Below are 14,082 nucleotides of genomic sequence, written 5' to 3'. Positions count from 1 at the left end.
TCTTTCTAGATCTAAGAGTTAATTTACCTAACTGAGTCTCCTTAATTTGCACTGCTGTTATACAGGACAAAAAAAACCACACCATCATTCCATCTGCATATTTTGTGCTGTAATGAGCACACCATGGACTTAATTTATCCTGATTTCAAAAAAAAAGAGACAAATGAAATACTTATCTCCCTTAGTTTCTTCCAAAATACCAATAAACTTAGCTTTGGCAGCAGGGGAGCCTCTTTTTTTTGGTGCATCTTTATATAAAGAGCAAGTTTACAAATTATTTGTGAGCATTCTGAGTGTCAGTTGTAGCTTGGGAGGAATTTGTCTCTCAGACTGGGTTGTTGTTAATAATTAGACTGTTGGAAGCCCATGAATGAGCTGTGTATGTGAGAGGATCTTGCTTGTAATTGTGATTCTTTGGAGCTGGTATTTCTATTTCAAATTACTAATTTGTCTACAAAACTAGAAAAATGTTTTGTCCTGTTTATCACAAAGACCTCGATAAGACCAAAGCTTTTGTGTCAGTTGTGCCTTTGTAGAAATTCCTCCCTTTGGAAGTGGCATTTAATGCAACAGTCAAAAAGATAAATTGGATTCACAGGAATTCAGCACTTGTTTTAGCTGAGGCTTGGAACCCCACTGGCTGAGATTGTTTATGGAGGTTTATTCGGTGACCGAAAATCGCGCAATTTTTAATCAACTTTCAGAATTCCCGTTCCGAATGTTTTTAGTGCCATCTGGTGGCCGTTTCCTTCCACTGCACCAGAGCATGAGCAATTTATTTATAGCAGCTCTGAAAGGTGTTCCACTGCCCTGTGCCTCATCTTTCGTTGGATGGCTCAGGAAAACAGGCTCTTGATACATTCCACGGAAAATAATCCTGTGTTTTTATTCTCTGCAGCCTCAGATCGTTCTGGGTGGTACTGCACAAACAACCACGTTGGGGACAGCAACAGCTGTACAAACTGGAACTCCTCAGAGAACAGTGCAAGGGACAACAGCCACCTCCACTGCTGCCACAGTAAGATTCTGAGAAATGTAACATCTATTTTTGTCCTCTCACATATGCATGGTGTGCATGTATACACATACTTGTAAACACAGATGGGAGTGGAGATTAGTAAAGATGCAGGAATCCTGTGAGCTGTTGACCTTGAAAAGGTAAACTTTAATAGAACCATATAATTTACAAGGTGTGGGTACGGGTCACTTAAATTTTCATAGGTGTTAAAGTGTTTTTGTTTCTGTAACAGTATTAAAGCACTCATTTAAAAATATATATTAGATGTATTTTATAGAACAGTGCATTGTTCAGCATCATAGAGGAGAATCACTATAAGAAGGGTAAGCAGTTGGCACTGATTGATTCAAACTGCATGTTTCCAGGATTGCAAAATCCAGGGAGAATCCATGTACTGTGCACTGTGAAACAACAGCTTTACTATTTTTTGTCCTGCTAAAACATGTATTTTCCCATGTACCATGTGCCATTCTTAAAATACTTGGTGTTTCCTCATTTCATGAAGAGTCACAATCCTTTAAATTTTGGTAACAAAAATGTACAATATATATGAGTATATGAAGAAAAATAATAATCTCAGTCTGTTTATGTTTTAGTGTGAGGGACATGTATGTATAAATATTACTGAAGAGTCACAATTCCTTAAATTTTGGTAAAAAAATTTACAATATATGTGAGTATATGAAGAGAAATAATAATCTCTGTTTATGTTTTAATGTGAGGGATACGTATGTATAAATATTACTCTGCCCTGATGAACTAAAGGACTTTATTTCATGCAGTATATGGTCAGATCATGTATTAAGAGGAGTTTGTCTTCCTTTCTCTGATTGTTTTCCTTTTACCCTTCCTTCTCAGGAAACTATGGAAAATGTGAAGAAATGCAAAAACTTTCTGTCCACATTAATAAAACTGGCATCATCTGGAAAACAGTCCTCAGAGACTGCGGCTAACGTGAAGGAATTAGTGCAGAGCCTGCTGGTAAGAAAAGTTCACCAGAAGTTGTTAAATACAGCATCTGGGCAAATTCAGACTCAAAACTGGTTTTTTTGTGTTTTTCTTTTTTAATTCAGTGGCTGGAGTTTATAAAATTTGAGCTAAATCAAATCCTTGCCTGATGCTAATATAAAAGCTTGACATTTTTAATATTTATAGAGTGAATGCTAGTTTTACTTAGCCTACTTTTTAGCAACCTTTAAGTTGTGGTTTTGTGTCTTCCATCATGGAGTAACCAGAGATCTTTAGATATTATTACTTGAAATTTCTAGTAAAGTTGGTTACTACCTTAAAGCTACTGGTAACTAAAAATAGTGAGAGATGATAAAAACACCTAATTTCAGTGTGTTCCCAAGTCTTAATTTTTTTTTTAGTGTTGGATAGTTGTAAAAATTAATTTCTACAAGTTTGTTCATTTGAGTTTTCTGTTTTGAAGGATGGAAAAATTGAACCAGAAGATTTTACCAGTAGGCTCTACAGAGAACTTAATTCTTCACCTCAACCTTACCTTGTGCCTTTCCTGAAGGTAACTTATCTTCACTACTCTTCCTTTATCTCTGTGCTTAAATATCAGCTGCAATGAACACAAGCACATCCTTTGCCATTATAGATGGAATTCCAAAATTAAGTTAAAGGAAGTTTTGAATGGTGCCTGGTTAGGCTTTTGCTCCCTTAAAAATACTTTTTGTGTCTTAGTTCCTAGAGTTTGTTACTGTGATTCATTGGCACAGTCAGTAATGTAACTTCTACCATGGTGACACATAGTAGCTCTTTTGAGAAATCTGGAAAGTTTTCTTTCTATGACTTAAGCCACAAACCTATGAATTGATTTATTGCTCTCTTTTTAGTCTTAGAAAGCAAAGGGATTCAGTGATATAGAAAATTGTACCTTCTGGGGAAGTTTTGCCTGTGCTGTAAACTGGTTTGGAGAAGCAGGAAATTTGTCATCTCCCAGTGATAAATCACATTTGAAATAAATTTTATAGTAGTTCAGCAAATCTCAAAATAGTATTTATTGCAAAACATTTACCATCAGTGAAATCAGTGAAAATACAACAGCACTGAATTGTAAGACTGTAACTGCTTGACTAATGTATGATTATGGGATGGAGTTGTAGGTGTGTGTTGACATTTCTGGGTTCTTAAATGCTTGTTCAACCTTGAGCTGTTCCTGAGGACAAAAACTGTTGCCATAAGAAAATGACTAATTTAAGAAGCCACCAAAACACTCTGGTCTCTGTTGAGCTATTCTGAAATCTTCCCTGGTGTTCAGTGTGACTTTTAAGCTGTAGGACAACAGTCAAGGAAGGCAGCATGGGCTTGGGTTGTTAAATACATACCAGGGGTTCCAGGTAGGCTGCATAGCCTAGATGCCCACGATATCCAGAAGGTATTGTCCCTCTGTCCTGCTTATTAAACAGGAGCAGGTTGGTGTTTCTGTGTGCTCACCTTTCCTCAGATGTGCACACACCGATCCAATGGACTGAAACAGAACACAATGCTTCTTGACAGTTAATATTATGTGAGCCAGGATTAAACAAATCAACCAAACTCTTTCCTTTCCCCTTTTCAGAGGAGTTTACCTGCCTTGAGACAGTTAACACCAGACTCTGCAGCTTTCATCCAGCAGAGCCAGCAGCAGCAGCCCACGACGCAGGCGACGATAGCCACGATCCCGTCGGTGACGTCCGTGCTGCTGAGCTCCTCGGTGCAGCGCACGGCGGGCAAGGCCACTGCCACTGTCACCAGTACCCTCCAGCAGCCTGTCATCAGCCTCACTCAGCCCACACAAGTTGGTGTCAGTAAACAAGGGCAGTCCACGCCACTGGTATGTGAGCTGGAGTGCAGCGTTGGTTGTTGCACAGGGGGTTTTTTGATAGTACTGCTTAAGCTGGTGGTTTGGCTCCATCAAAGATCTGATAAAAGAAGTATAACTTAAGTTGCATCTTGGTTAAAGTGCTCTTAGGTTTTGTTCTTGCCACCTGATTTTCAGATTATTTATAGGGTTTTTTTTTTTCCTTATTATTTGCAGGTAATTCAACAGTCTCAGAAAGCAGGGGCATTGATAAGGCCTCCACAAGTAACGTTGACACAGACACCCATGGTGGCATTGCGGCAACCACACAGTCGTATCATGCTCACCACTCCTCAAATCCAACTGAATCAACTGCAGACAGGTAAGAGGTCAAGATACTTGATGTGATGTGCCATATTTGGTAGCAATCCCTAAACCACACTTCAGATAATGCTTGCCCAGAGAAGTTGTTGATACCCCATTCCTGGAAGTGTTCAAGGCCAGGCTGGATGGGGCTTGGAGCAACCTGGTCTAGTGGAAGGTGTCACAGGTTTGGAACAAGATGATCTTCAAGGTCCTTTTCTGCTCAAGCCATTCTGTGGTTCTGTGAATGTCAGTTCATAAGTGCCCTTTTTGTACTGCTGCTAAAATGTTCCACTGTGTAGTGCCATAGTGACTGAGGGGACAGATCTAACAGGGCAGCATTGACAGAGAAATGGTTTGGCTGCTGGAATTGTGTGGGAAGGGTCCTGTTTTCACCTGGGTGAAATGCTGACAGAAGCTATAGAGGTCAACTCTTTGTACCAGACCTATTGCCATAACTACTTGTGACTGGCTTGCATGTGTGAGCTCTTGTTGATGGAGTACAAATCCTGTCTGTCTTCTTGCAGTACCTGTGGTAAAACCAGCAGTATTACCTGGAAACAAAGCTATTGCCACTGTTTCGACACAAGTAGCTGCTGCTCAGAAGAATAAACTGAAAGAACCTGGGGGAGGCTCTTTTAGGTGAGGAACTGTATGTTTGTGCTTGGGCAGCTGAACTCAGACCTTCCTGGTGCTGAATCCATCTGGGGAAACTCACAATAACCCTGAGGTGGATTTTCTGGGGGCAGGTTTGCTTATTCATCAAAGACTTCAACAAACAGCACTGGACATACTCGTGCCAGACTGGTTTTGGCATTTAGCTGGCGCTAAACCTCATAAACAATTCCTGCCCAGACAAGCAAGTGGAATTCATTCCTTCACTTCTCCCAGCTCTGGTTGAGTTACTTGAGGTACAGCCTGTCTTGGTGGTGAAGGCAGATTATTATTGTTTTGTAGTAGTGATTGGTCTGGTCTCTTGTTTCTCAAGGTGGTGGAACATTACATAAGAAAGGATCTTGGAAAAAACAGGAAGTACAAAATTAGTGCTCTTGGAAGTCAAAGCAATAATTTCTCATTTACAAACAAATGAGTTGTATTTTATTATATCACAAAAGCAAATAAAATGTAAAACTAATTATTCAGGTTTATGGTGGAATTCATTATGTGCAGCTGTGGTGTCATAGCAGTGTGTGCAGATAGGCACTAAATGTTATGATTATAATAAATTTTCCTTCCTTTAAGGGATGATGATGACATTAATGATGTTGCATCAATGGCTGGAGTCAACCTGTCAGAAGAAAGTGCTCGGATATTGGCAACAAACTCTGAGCTCGTGGGCACATTAACACGGTCCTGTAAAGATGAAACCTTCCTTTTCCCAGCACCTTTACAAAGAAGGATATTAGAAATAGGTATGTTCCTTTATCTTGAACATTAATAAAAACAAATTTCACTACTCTTAGGTTTAATTGAAGACATTTTCCAAAGAAATTGGTTTGAATAATTAAAAGTTGCTGGAGTAGTTACCTTCTGGTATTTTCTGGTATATTCAGATGCTTGTGAGAAATCATTTGTCTTATGAAAAATCAATAGTGTCAAGGAATAGCAAACATAGATTTGCCTTCTAAAGTGATGGCAATTCAACATCAAAACTACTCAATCTGGCTGAAAGTCTGACTGTATAAACTAGTAAGGTGTATCAAGCATGACACAAACAATGAAATAAGTCCAGAAGCACTTCTATCAGCTTTGCTTAGTAATTTAGAATTGATGGTGGAACAAAAAGCAATCTTGAATTCTTTGTTACACTGTAGTACACAGCATTTATTAATAGATTGTCAATTTTGTTAAACTAATATGAATTTTAATATGTGTGTCATTTCCTGTTTAATCCTTGTCTGCGAAAAACCTGCAAATCATCTTTAGAAAAGGGGATTACAATTTCTATGACTGAGATTTTACTCATATTTAGTTGCATTGTAAAATGATTTTTTGCAACCCACTTGTGTTTTGTTTGTAGGTAAAAAACATGGAATAACAGAAATCCATCCTGATGTAGTTAGCTACGTGTCACATGCTACACAACAAAGACTACAAAACCTCGTGGAAAAACTATCAGAGACTGCTCAACAAAGGAATATTTCCTACAAGGTAACTGGATTTAATTGCTCAAATCAAATGGCAAAAATTGCACAAATTCAGCAGGCTGTGGTGTTGACTGTAATGCAGGAGTTCAGGTGTTCTTTTTTCTGTGAAATCAGGTTGTTTATTCTCTTTGACTGATTCACCTTCCATTAAGATATTAATACACATAGGTGACTGGAGCTTTTCAGCTTGCATATACAAAATGGTTTTAAAACAAATGCAGAGAAGCTGTGCCCTCCCCTTTATTTATTATGTCAAATGTTTAGTGTGTGAGTGATTGTAGAGTCAGACAGATAAAAGCACTGCTTTGAAATCCCAGGAGACTGCTATCTGACAGATGTGTGTTCCTAATAGATGCAAATGCCTGAGCAGTGTTTAAAAAGCCACACAGCTCTGTGAAATATGTTTGAGAGGTTAAAGCTGTGATGATATTAGTTTAGAAGTCAAAATCTGATGATTCATGGAATAGAACAAAATGCTTTTAAGAGTTCTAGCTGGTTTGACTGGTGTAAATATACTCCTGCTATTTGTCTGAAAAGGACAAAGTGAACATTGGAGCTTTGAATGTGTATGTTCTTCCCCACTACAGTACAAGTTAACAGCTTTGTTTTTAAGGCAGTAATGAGAAATGTATTTGCTGTGTTTTCAGGATGATGAAAGATATGAACAAGCAAGTGACGTTCGGGCACAGCTCAAGTTCTTTGAACAACTTGATCAAATAGAAAAGCAGCGTAAAGACGAACAAGAAAGGGAAATTTTAATGCGCGCAGCAAAGGCAAGTGCGCGGCTTTCACACGTGTTTGCAAAGTGTCACTTTTGACATCAAAACTGCAGAGTTTCTTCTCATTCTAAAACACTTGCAATGAAGGGGAAGGCTAATCTTCAAAGATGGAACTTGATGAATGTGTTCTTAACTAGAGTTCAGTTTTGGTTTTCATTGTAAAGCATGGGAAACAGCTTCTGTGCCACTCTCATTGCATATTCCCAAACTAAAAGGAGTCTTGAAATTTAATTTTTCCATTTTGGATTAGCAAAGAAAGATGAATTGTATAGCTTGATGGTATTCTTAAATGTAATAGAGAGAGACTAGAAATAGAATTCAGAAAGATTGTTACAAATTGGAGAAATACAATAAATAGGAAGCAGTTGATGTAAACATGAATGTGAATATTAAGCTGTGGTTTTACTCAGTGAATATAGAATGAATGTGATTAGATAAGAGTACCCTAGAAATAATTCGCAAAACAACCTGTTTTCTGTTAGTTTTGTGATCCAGCATGAGTTAACAATGTCAAAATCCAAATTAATTTTGTTGTTGGCCTAAAAAATGTAAGGGATTAGCAACACTCAGGATTTGATAGGACAAGAAGAAATGGCCTCAAGTTGCATCAGGGGAAGTTTAGATTGAATATTGAGAGCAATTTAATCTCTGAAAGTGTTGTCAAGCCCTGGAACAGGCTGCCCAGGGCAGTGGTTGAGTCACCATCCTTGGAAGTATTGTGTAGATGTGGCACTTGGGGGCATGGTTTAGTGGTGGGCTTGGCAGTGCTGGGGAAACAGCTGGACTTGATGTTCTTAAAGGTCTTTTCTAATCTAAATTATTTCATTATTCTGAAAGTATGACACACACAAGGAATGCAGGTGCCCAGTGAAATGGGCATTGCTGATGTAAATGGTCTTGGGTCACTCAGGTGCACTTTGTTCAGCCTGCAGCCTGACCTGTGTGTGTAGGTGTAGCAGAAAATCAGCTCTGAGTAAGTGCTTGGTTACCCAGCAAGGGGAGGAATTGTTCGAAAAAGTGCAGGTCTGAGTCCTTTGTTCATATGCAAAGTGTATAATTCAGTTCACAGATCTGTGTAATTTGTGTCTTGTAATGATTGCATTTAAAACATAATTGCCTGGCTACTCCTTGGCTATCTTTAACAAAGCAGAAAAATGGGATGCCTTTTTCAAAAATAGAAATGTTAAGAAAAGCAAAACTTTTACTTTCTAGAAGTTGTTTACCACTGTTACCCTCTGTGGGAGTGATAGGTGTTCCCCACTTCCTGCTGAAATTTAAGAAAAGCTTTCATATATAATCTTTAAATGCTTTTGTAACTGAGTTATTTTTTCTTTGTTTTCCTCCAACCACCTCCTGCTCCCCTTTATCAACACAGTCTCGATCTCGACAAGAAGATCCAGAACAGCTTAGGTTGAAACAGAAGGCCAAGGAGGTGAGTGCTGAGCTTAACATAAACTTTTCTTTTGGAAGTTGAAGGAGAAATAATGACCCATCCTTGTTGTGGCACACACAGATGCAGCAGCAAGAGCTAGCACAGATGAGACAGAGGGATGCCAACCTGACTGCGTTAGCTGCCATCGGGCCCAGGAAGAAAAGGAAAGTAGATTCCCCAGGATCTGGATCAGGGACAGAGGTACAGTATCATTGTCACCTTTGGTTTTGCTGCCTCAGCCTCTCTGCAAACCTTTCTGTTCAGAGCTTTTCCCCAGTTTGTGGAAGCTCACTGAGCAGCAGCAGTGTTTTGTGTTCAGATTTGCTCACTCCAAGGCCAGGATCAATTTTTAGCACCTGTATTGGCATAAGGAATAGAATCTGAGGGGTCATTCCCTGATTCATGGAACTGGAGGCATCTTACAAAAACCATCTCTGATCTAACAAGTCTCAGTTTTTTGGCCCTCCCTAGTTCTGGAAGGAGATTTTTGTGGTTATAACCAATCTAACTTGAAGTGCAGAGTAATGCTGAGGTAGGTGGGGTGAATTAAGGCACTGCTAAATTCGACAGCAGGAGCTTCAAGTTACAGGAGCTTACCTAATTTTTCTCTTCAGCAGTTGATTTGCCTTAGTTTTAGTGTCTCCACAGCAGATCAGTTTGACCAGTTCCATCTGATCAGGATGTTCTTGCACATCCTCTGTATATTCTTTCTGTTGAATCTGCCTTTTAAAAAATTCTCTGCAGACTAGGTATTGGAATGCTCAGTGTCTGATTCATTTAATTTACATTCTAGTACATGATTATCTGCTGTATTTCTAAACAAGTTAATAAACAAGAAATGGTATAAAATTGCTTTCTACATGAGACATTCAATATGGGATTTCTCTAATGTTTAAAAAGAACAAAACATTCTTGAAAATTGTCATTTGTTGGACCAAAAGCTCTCTTCATAATTTGAGGTTTTTCCCCCATGGGTTTTGTGTCTGATAGCAAGTGACAGAATAGTAATGGTTTAATAGTCCTGTTTATTACTCCTTGAGCATTCTGAACTTTCAGTGCTAAAGCATTTATACTGCAGAAAAGCCTCAAAAGAGTTCACCTTGTTTTATACTGAATTGCTGGAAGCAGTAATTTACATGTGCTTGATATAAAATGGTAGAGAAAAATCTGAATACTAGAAAATGTTATTTTTGTTTATAAAAATTCAAGCCTCTTGAGCATCTTTTAAAGTAATTTTAAGTTTTGAAATTTACTAAAATGTCTACTACTGAGAATAAGACTTGTTTTTATATAAGCTGACAAATGACTCTATTAAAGGTTTATAGATGTGGTTTAAAATTATGAAAATTACAGAATGGGGCACTTTGCAAAGATAGATGTGTACACAAATGAAGTTGTCTCAGAGGAATATGCTGAAGTACCTCATGCAGAGTTAATGTTGGTATTGCTTACTCCTGCATGCTCAGCTGTGCCACCTTAATGGTCTGTTAATGTCACTTAGGTTATGGGATGTATTTTGCATCTCCTGTGAACACTTGTTTGTATTTCATCTCAATCTGACTAATTTAGTTATCTTGGATTAATCACTGGTTAACCAATTAACTACAGGTTCCCTGGAAATCCAATCTTTTTGTCTGCTTAATTAAGAAGCAGCTGCCTTTGATCTGATACTCACAGCTGTGCTTTTGCTGCTGTGTCACTTGACATTTTTAAATTGGGCTCCACTTGTCACCATTTGTATGCAGTTTGTGGTTAAGGCATATTACAAGAAGTGTGGAAAATAAGGTTTGTTGTTACTTAGACACAGTTCTGTAAATGGAAGCTTTTGATGTCTACAAATGCTGACTCTTAATTACATGTAAAATCACTTCTAAGTAGTAATTGCACTGTTTTGTTTCCAAATCCAACAAAACAGGTTGCTGTCAGTTTGAGAGTTTTATATCCATGTGATTTTACTGAAAGTTACTAAAAAGCTTCTTAACTTATTCTATACATAATTCTGTGTCTTTAATGACTCCTGAAATTTTACCTTTGCATTTCAAGTATTATGGTCTACATAACAGAGCTCAGGCTTGAGCTTTCACTAAAGAATATTTTAAAAACAAGAGTAAAATCCCTTCCAGCCATTCTTTCTGTTCTCTAGAAATCATATGTGAGAAAATTTAGTTAGCATCCAATACTGTCCTGCATCTTCTGATTTCCTCTGAAGTTGGTGAAAATTTGATGGCCAAATAGTCCAAGTGCCTTAAAATTTCCCTTGAAAATCCAGCATTTGAGCAGCCCTAACAACAGGATTTTAGTGATTTGGTGTTTGCTGGGTCACCAGAATGCATGAGAATCAAAATCTGACTTTCCTGATAGCAGTGTGGTGAAGCAAGTTCACCAAGGTGATCGTTTCCAGTGCAGGTTTAGGTTGGTTTGATCATCAGTAATGTTCATTGATTAAATACATTATTTTCACACCTGTTAGTGACAGCCTCAGCAGCTTATTCACATGGCTCATGCACCACTCTGGGGTATTTTTGTTAAGAAAAATTTTTGAAAAATTCTCCAAGCACAGTGACTGATAAGTATTCACTGCTGGGGCGTTTGGTGTCGCAAAGTATAAAAGTTTAATAAAAAAAATAAAAGATAACATTAGTATAATAAATTAAATTGGAGAGGGAAATGAATGCGTGGCTGAGCCTCAGAGCTGGATCCCGCTGCCGGAATAATTCTTTATTTCGGTAAATCCCCTGGCAGCGCACGGAGGTTCCGGCCGGAGCAGGCCCTGCCCGCGTTCCGCTCCGTGCGCGCCATCTGCCGGGCACTGCGCGGAACTGCAGCTCCGGCCCGGCCGCTCTGCTCGTTTGTTCCCTTCTGCTTTTGCTTTCTTCTTCTTTTTTGTAAACTGATTGATGTAATAATATGCTGCCTGTTTGTCCTGCCGCTCCGGGAAACTCCCAGTGTGTGCCAGAGGGGATGAGTGATGCTGAGAGAGGGAGACGCATTCAGGGGTTATTAGAGAATACGTGACTGTGTCTAGGAAAGCTTCTCCTAAGTTTAGTCCTGAGTTGGTTACAGCTGTTGCCATCAGAAGGGGAGCACCCTGCCATGGAGATGATGGATTCAAGGCCTCACAGTCCTGGGAACAGGACTGCTCCCCAGGTCATCCACAGCTCCAGGGCTGCCCTTGGCATCTATGCCGGAACTGTGAAGAATCCTGTCCTTTCTGTTTGATTTGGTTGCTGGGATTGCCTGTCCTTAGCACCTTCCTAAAAACACAGGCAGTTCTTTGGGGCTTTATTGTCTGTATTGAATGCCACTGAAAACTTGTGAATTTTCAACTGTTGTTAACAAATCAGAATTAAAAAGGAAATCTCTAATCTGGTAGTGCACAGCTGCCTGACTGTTACTGTAGGACACGGAATAACACAACATGCACACACTGCTGTCCTTAAGGTAAAAAAGGGGAAGTTTATTTTCTGACTCTAATTTATAGATTTCCAAAAGTGACAGTGGATTGGAGGGTGAAAGTGCCACTTCTCCAATTAAACAAACCAACAGTCTATCAAATTTTTCCTCTTCCATAAAAAAAAAAAAAAAACGATAAGTTATTTACAAAAAGAGTGTGAAAAAGTTTGTTACGAGAATGTAAACATCAGAAGGCATAAAAAAATTTAAAAAATCAAAGCAACACCTGACTGTGTAGAGTTTTTAGGTCACATTTTCTCTGTAAAGTTTTGCAGTGCTTTCAGGCATGGACTGATTGACCTGTTCTTGTGCTTCCCAGGGATCTGGTTCGAGTGCAGCAGTCCCAGGCAGCTCTGGAGTTGGAACAACCAGACAGTTTACGCGACAAAGGATAACGCGGGTGAACCTCAGGGACCTCATATTTTGTTTAGAAAATGAGCGAGAGACAAGCCATTCACTATTGCTATACAAAGCATTCCTTAAGTAAAATGGAAAAGATCAAGGTATTTTTGACGGAGAGACGCCTGAGGACATTTTTTAATATATTTGCAAATGACGCCTTTTTGTAACGAGCGAATGGGATATTGTTTAAAAAACAACCACCTCTTTACATGGAACAGTTTTATATTCCTGTTTATAAATAAACTCTTCAGTATAAGAGAAATACATTTCTGTAACAGTGAGGATACTTACAAGGCCTGTGGATATTATAAAAGGACAATTAAATTTTAACTCATCTCTTGATTGAGTGGCCTTCTTGCCAAACAAGCCATATATAAAGACTGATGGAATCGTTTAGCAAATAACTAGCTACCCTTTGTCAGCCCTGTAGCAGTTTCAACATTAATTGTTCATTTTAGTTCAGTTTTATTCAACTAAATCCATTACATAGGCATATGTCTACAGCAAATGACCTCATTTCATTTAGCTTTTTTTTTTTTTTAAAAACAGTCAGTTAGCAAAGCAAACTGATTTTTTAAGAATATTTATCTTTCCCCCAAATGCTCAAAATCTAGAGGGATATACAGTTAATTTTAAACATAACCTCAATTTTAATCACATTATTGCTTATTAGAGGCCCTGAAATCCCATAAAGGAGGGTTACTTCTTGAATGTTTTAGCAGCATCTGTAAAAATGCATTTTATTTGCTATAGTTTGTAAAGCTGTAAAGTTAAAAAAGGAAAAAAAGGAAAAAAAGAGAAACCTTTTCAGCATAAATATATTTTACTTGCACTGTGTTTTTTAGCTAAAGTGAAAGCTTAGATTAAATAAAATCAAAAGTTGAGAGGAATCATCGAAAGACTTTCTCAGTGTGAATCAAGTGTTGAAAAATGGTTGGTGTATTTTGTCAGTAATTGTACATAATTTTTGGCACATAACATAAAAATGGCTATGTAAACTATAATTATTTTGCTAAAAGACTGTATGCAAGCTGTGGGCCTACTTTAAAGATGTCCAGAGCAAAGTCCCTTCTTTGTACCTATTTTTTTATTACAAATATACTAATTGGTTCTTTATATTTTCAGAGGTTATTGTATTAAATTGTCTATTGATAGTACTTTTATGACTGTAAATACTTTGGCTTTCTTTGTGTGAACTCTCATGGTAGAATTTAACTCTCTTGCGTGTAAACTGAATGCTGATCAGTATTTTTATCAACACCTGACAACTGTTACACCCCTTTTATTTTGTCTCTTAGGAAATCCTGTCTTTCCATTTTTTTTTCATGTAAATTTTGCACAGTTACTTGTTCATATGTAAATATTTTACTTTCAAAAATGAAGTTTTTAATTGCTATTGTTTTATATAGGATTGAAAGAAAATTAACTCCTTTATTAAAAACAAATTTATCTGTATTTGCTAATGTATTTTTCTCTAAATCTTTTCTCCACTTGGATTTATTTTTCTTGGTGCAGTAAAAGATGAGTCTACTTGAGGGGATACTGTTTGCTAAAGATGCACTTTGGGATGTTTTTGTACTGTTTTGTTTTATCAGTATTTTGGAGGGATTTTTGGGATTTCATGAATTTTGGCATTTGATTGTTGTCTTAGGGGTCTTGGAGTAGCATCCGTGGGCAGTGGGTCTGGTCTGGTTGGT

General features: G+C 38.0%; 1 protein-coding gene across 1 annotated transcript in view; it reads left to right on the top strand.

Moving 5' to 3' along the window:
* TAF4 (TATA-box binding protein associated factor 4) overlaps nt 1–13,789 on the top strand; it is a 36,679-nt gene extending 22,890 nt beyond the window's left edge. Inside the window, exons 5-16 of the mRNA XM_054274499.1 lie at nt 899–1,018; nt 1,877–1,999; nt 2,451–2,540; nt 3,588–3,842; nt 4,047–4,191; nt 4,700–4,814; nt 5,415–5,584; nt 6,193–6,323; nt 6,967–7,092; nt 8,474–8,530; nt 8,612–8,731; nt 12,303–13,789. Of these exons, the coding sequence (XP_054130474.1) occupies nt 899–1,018; nt 1,877–1,999; nt 2,451–2,540; nt 3,588–3,842; nt 4,047–4,191; nt 4,700–4,814; nt 5,415–5,584; nt 6,193–6,323; nt 6,967–7,092; nt 8,474–8,530; nt 8,612–8,731; nt 12,303–12,470 (1,620 nt within the window). The 3' untranslated portion in view covers nt 12,471–13,789. The remainder of the gene's footprint in view (nt 1–898; nt 1,019–1,876; nt 2,000–2,450; nt 2,541–3,587; nt 3,843–4,046; nt 4,192–4,699; nt 4,815–5,414; nt 5,585–6,192; nt 6,324–6,966; nt 7,093–8,473; nt 8,531–8,611; nt 8,732–12,302) is intronic.
* The last annotated feature ends 293 nt before the right edge of the window (nt 13,790–14,082 follow it).

Source organism: Melozone crissalis, unplaced genomic scaffold, assembly GCF_028551555.1.
Source record: "Melozone crissalis strain CALT ecotype California unplaced genomic scaffold, PUWL_Pcris_2 ptg000017l_1, whole genome shotgun sequence".
Lineage (NCBI taxonomy): Eukaryota > Metazoa > Chordata > Aves > Passeriformes > Passerellidae > Melozone > Melozone crissalis.
Note: the sequence above shows the minus strand (reverse complement) of the source record. Positions and strands in the feature narration are given on the sequence as shown.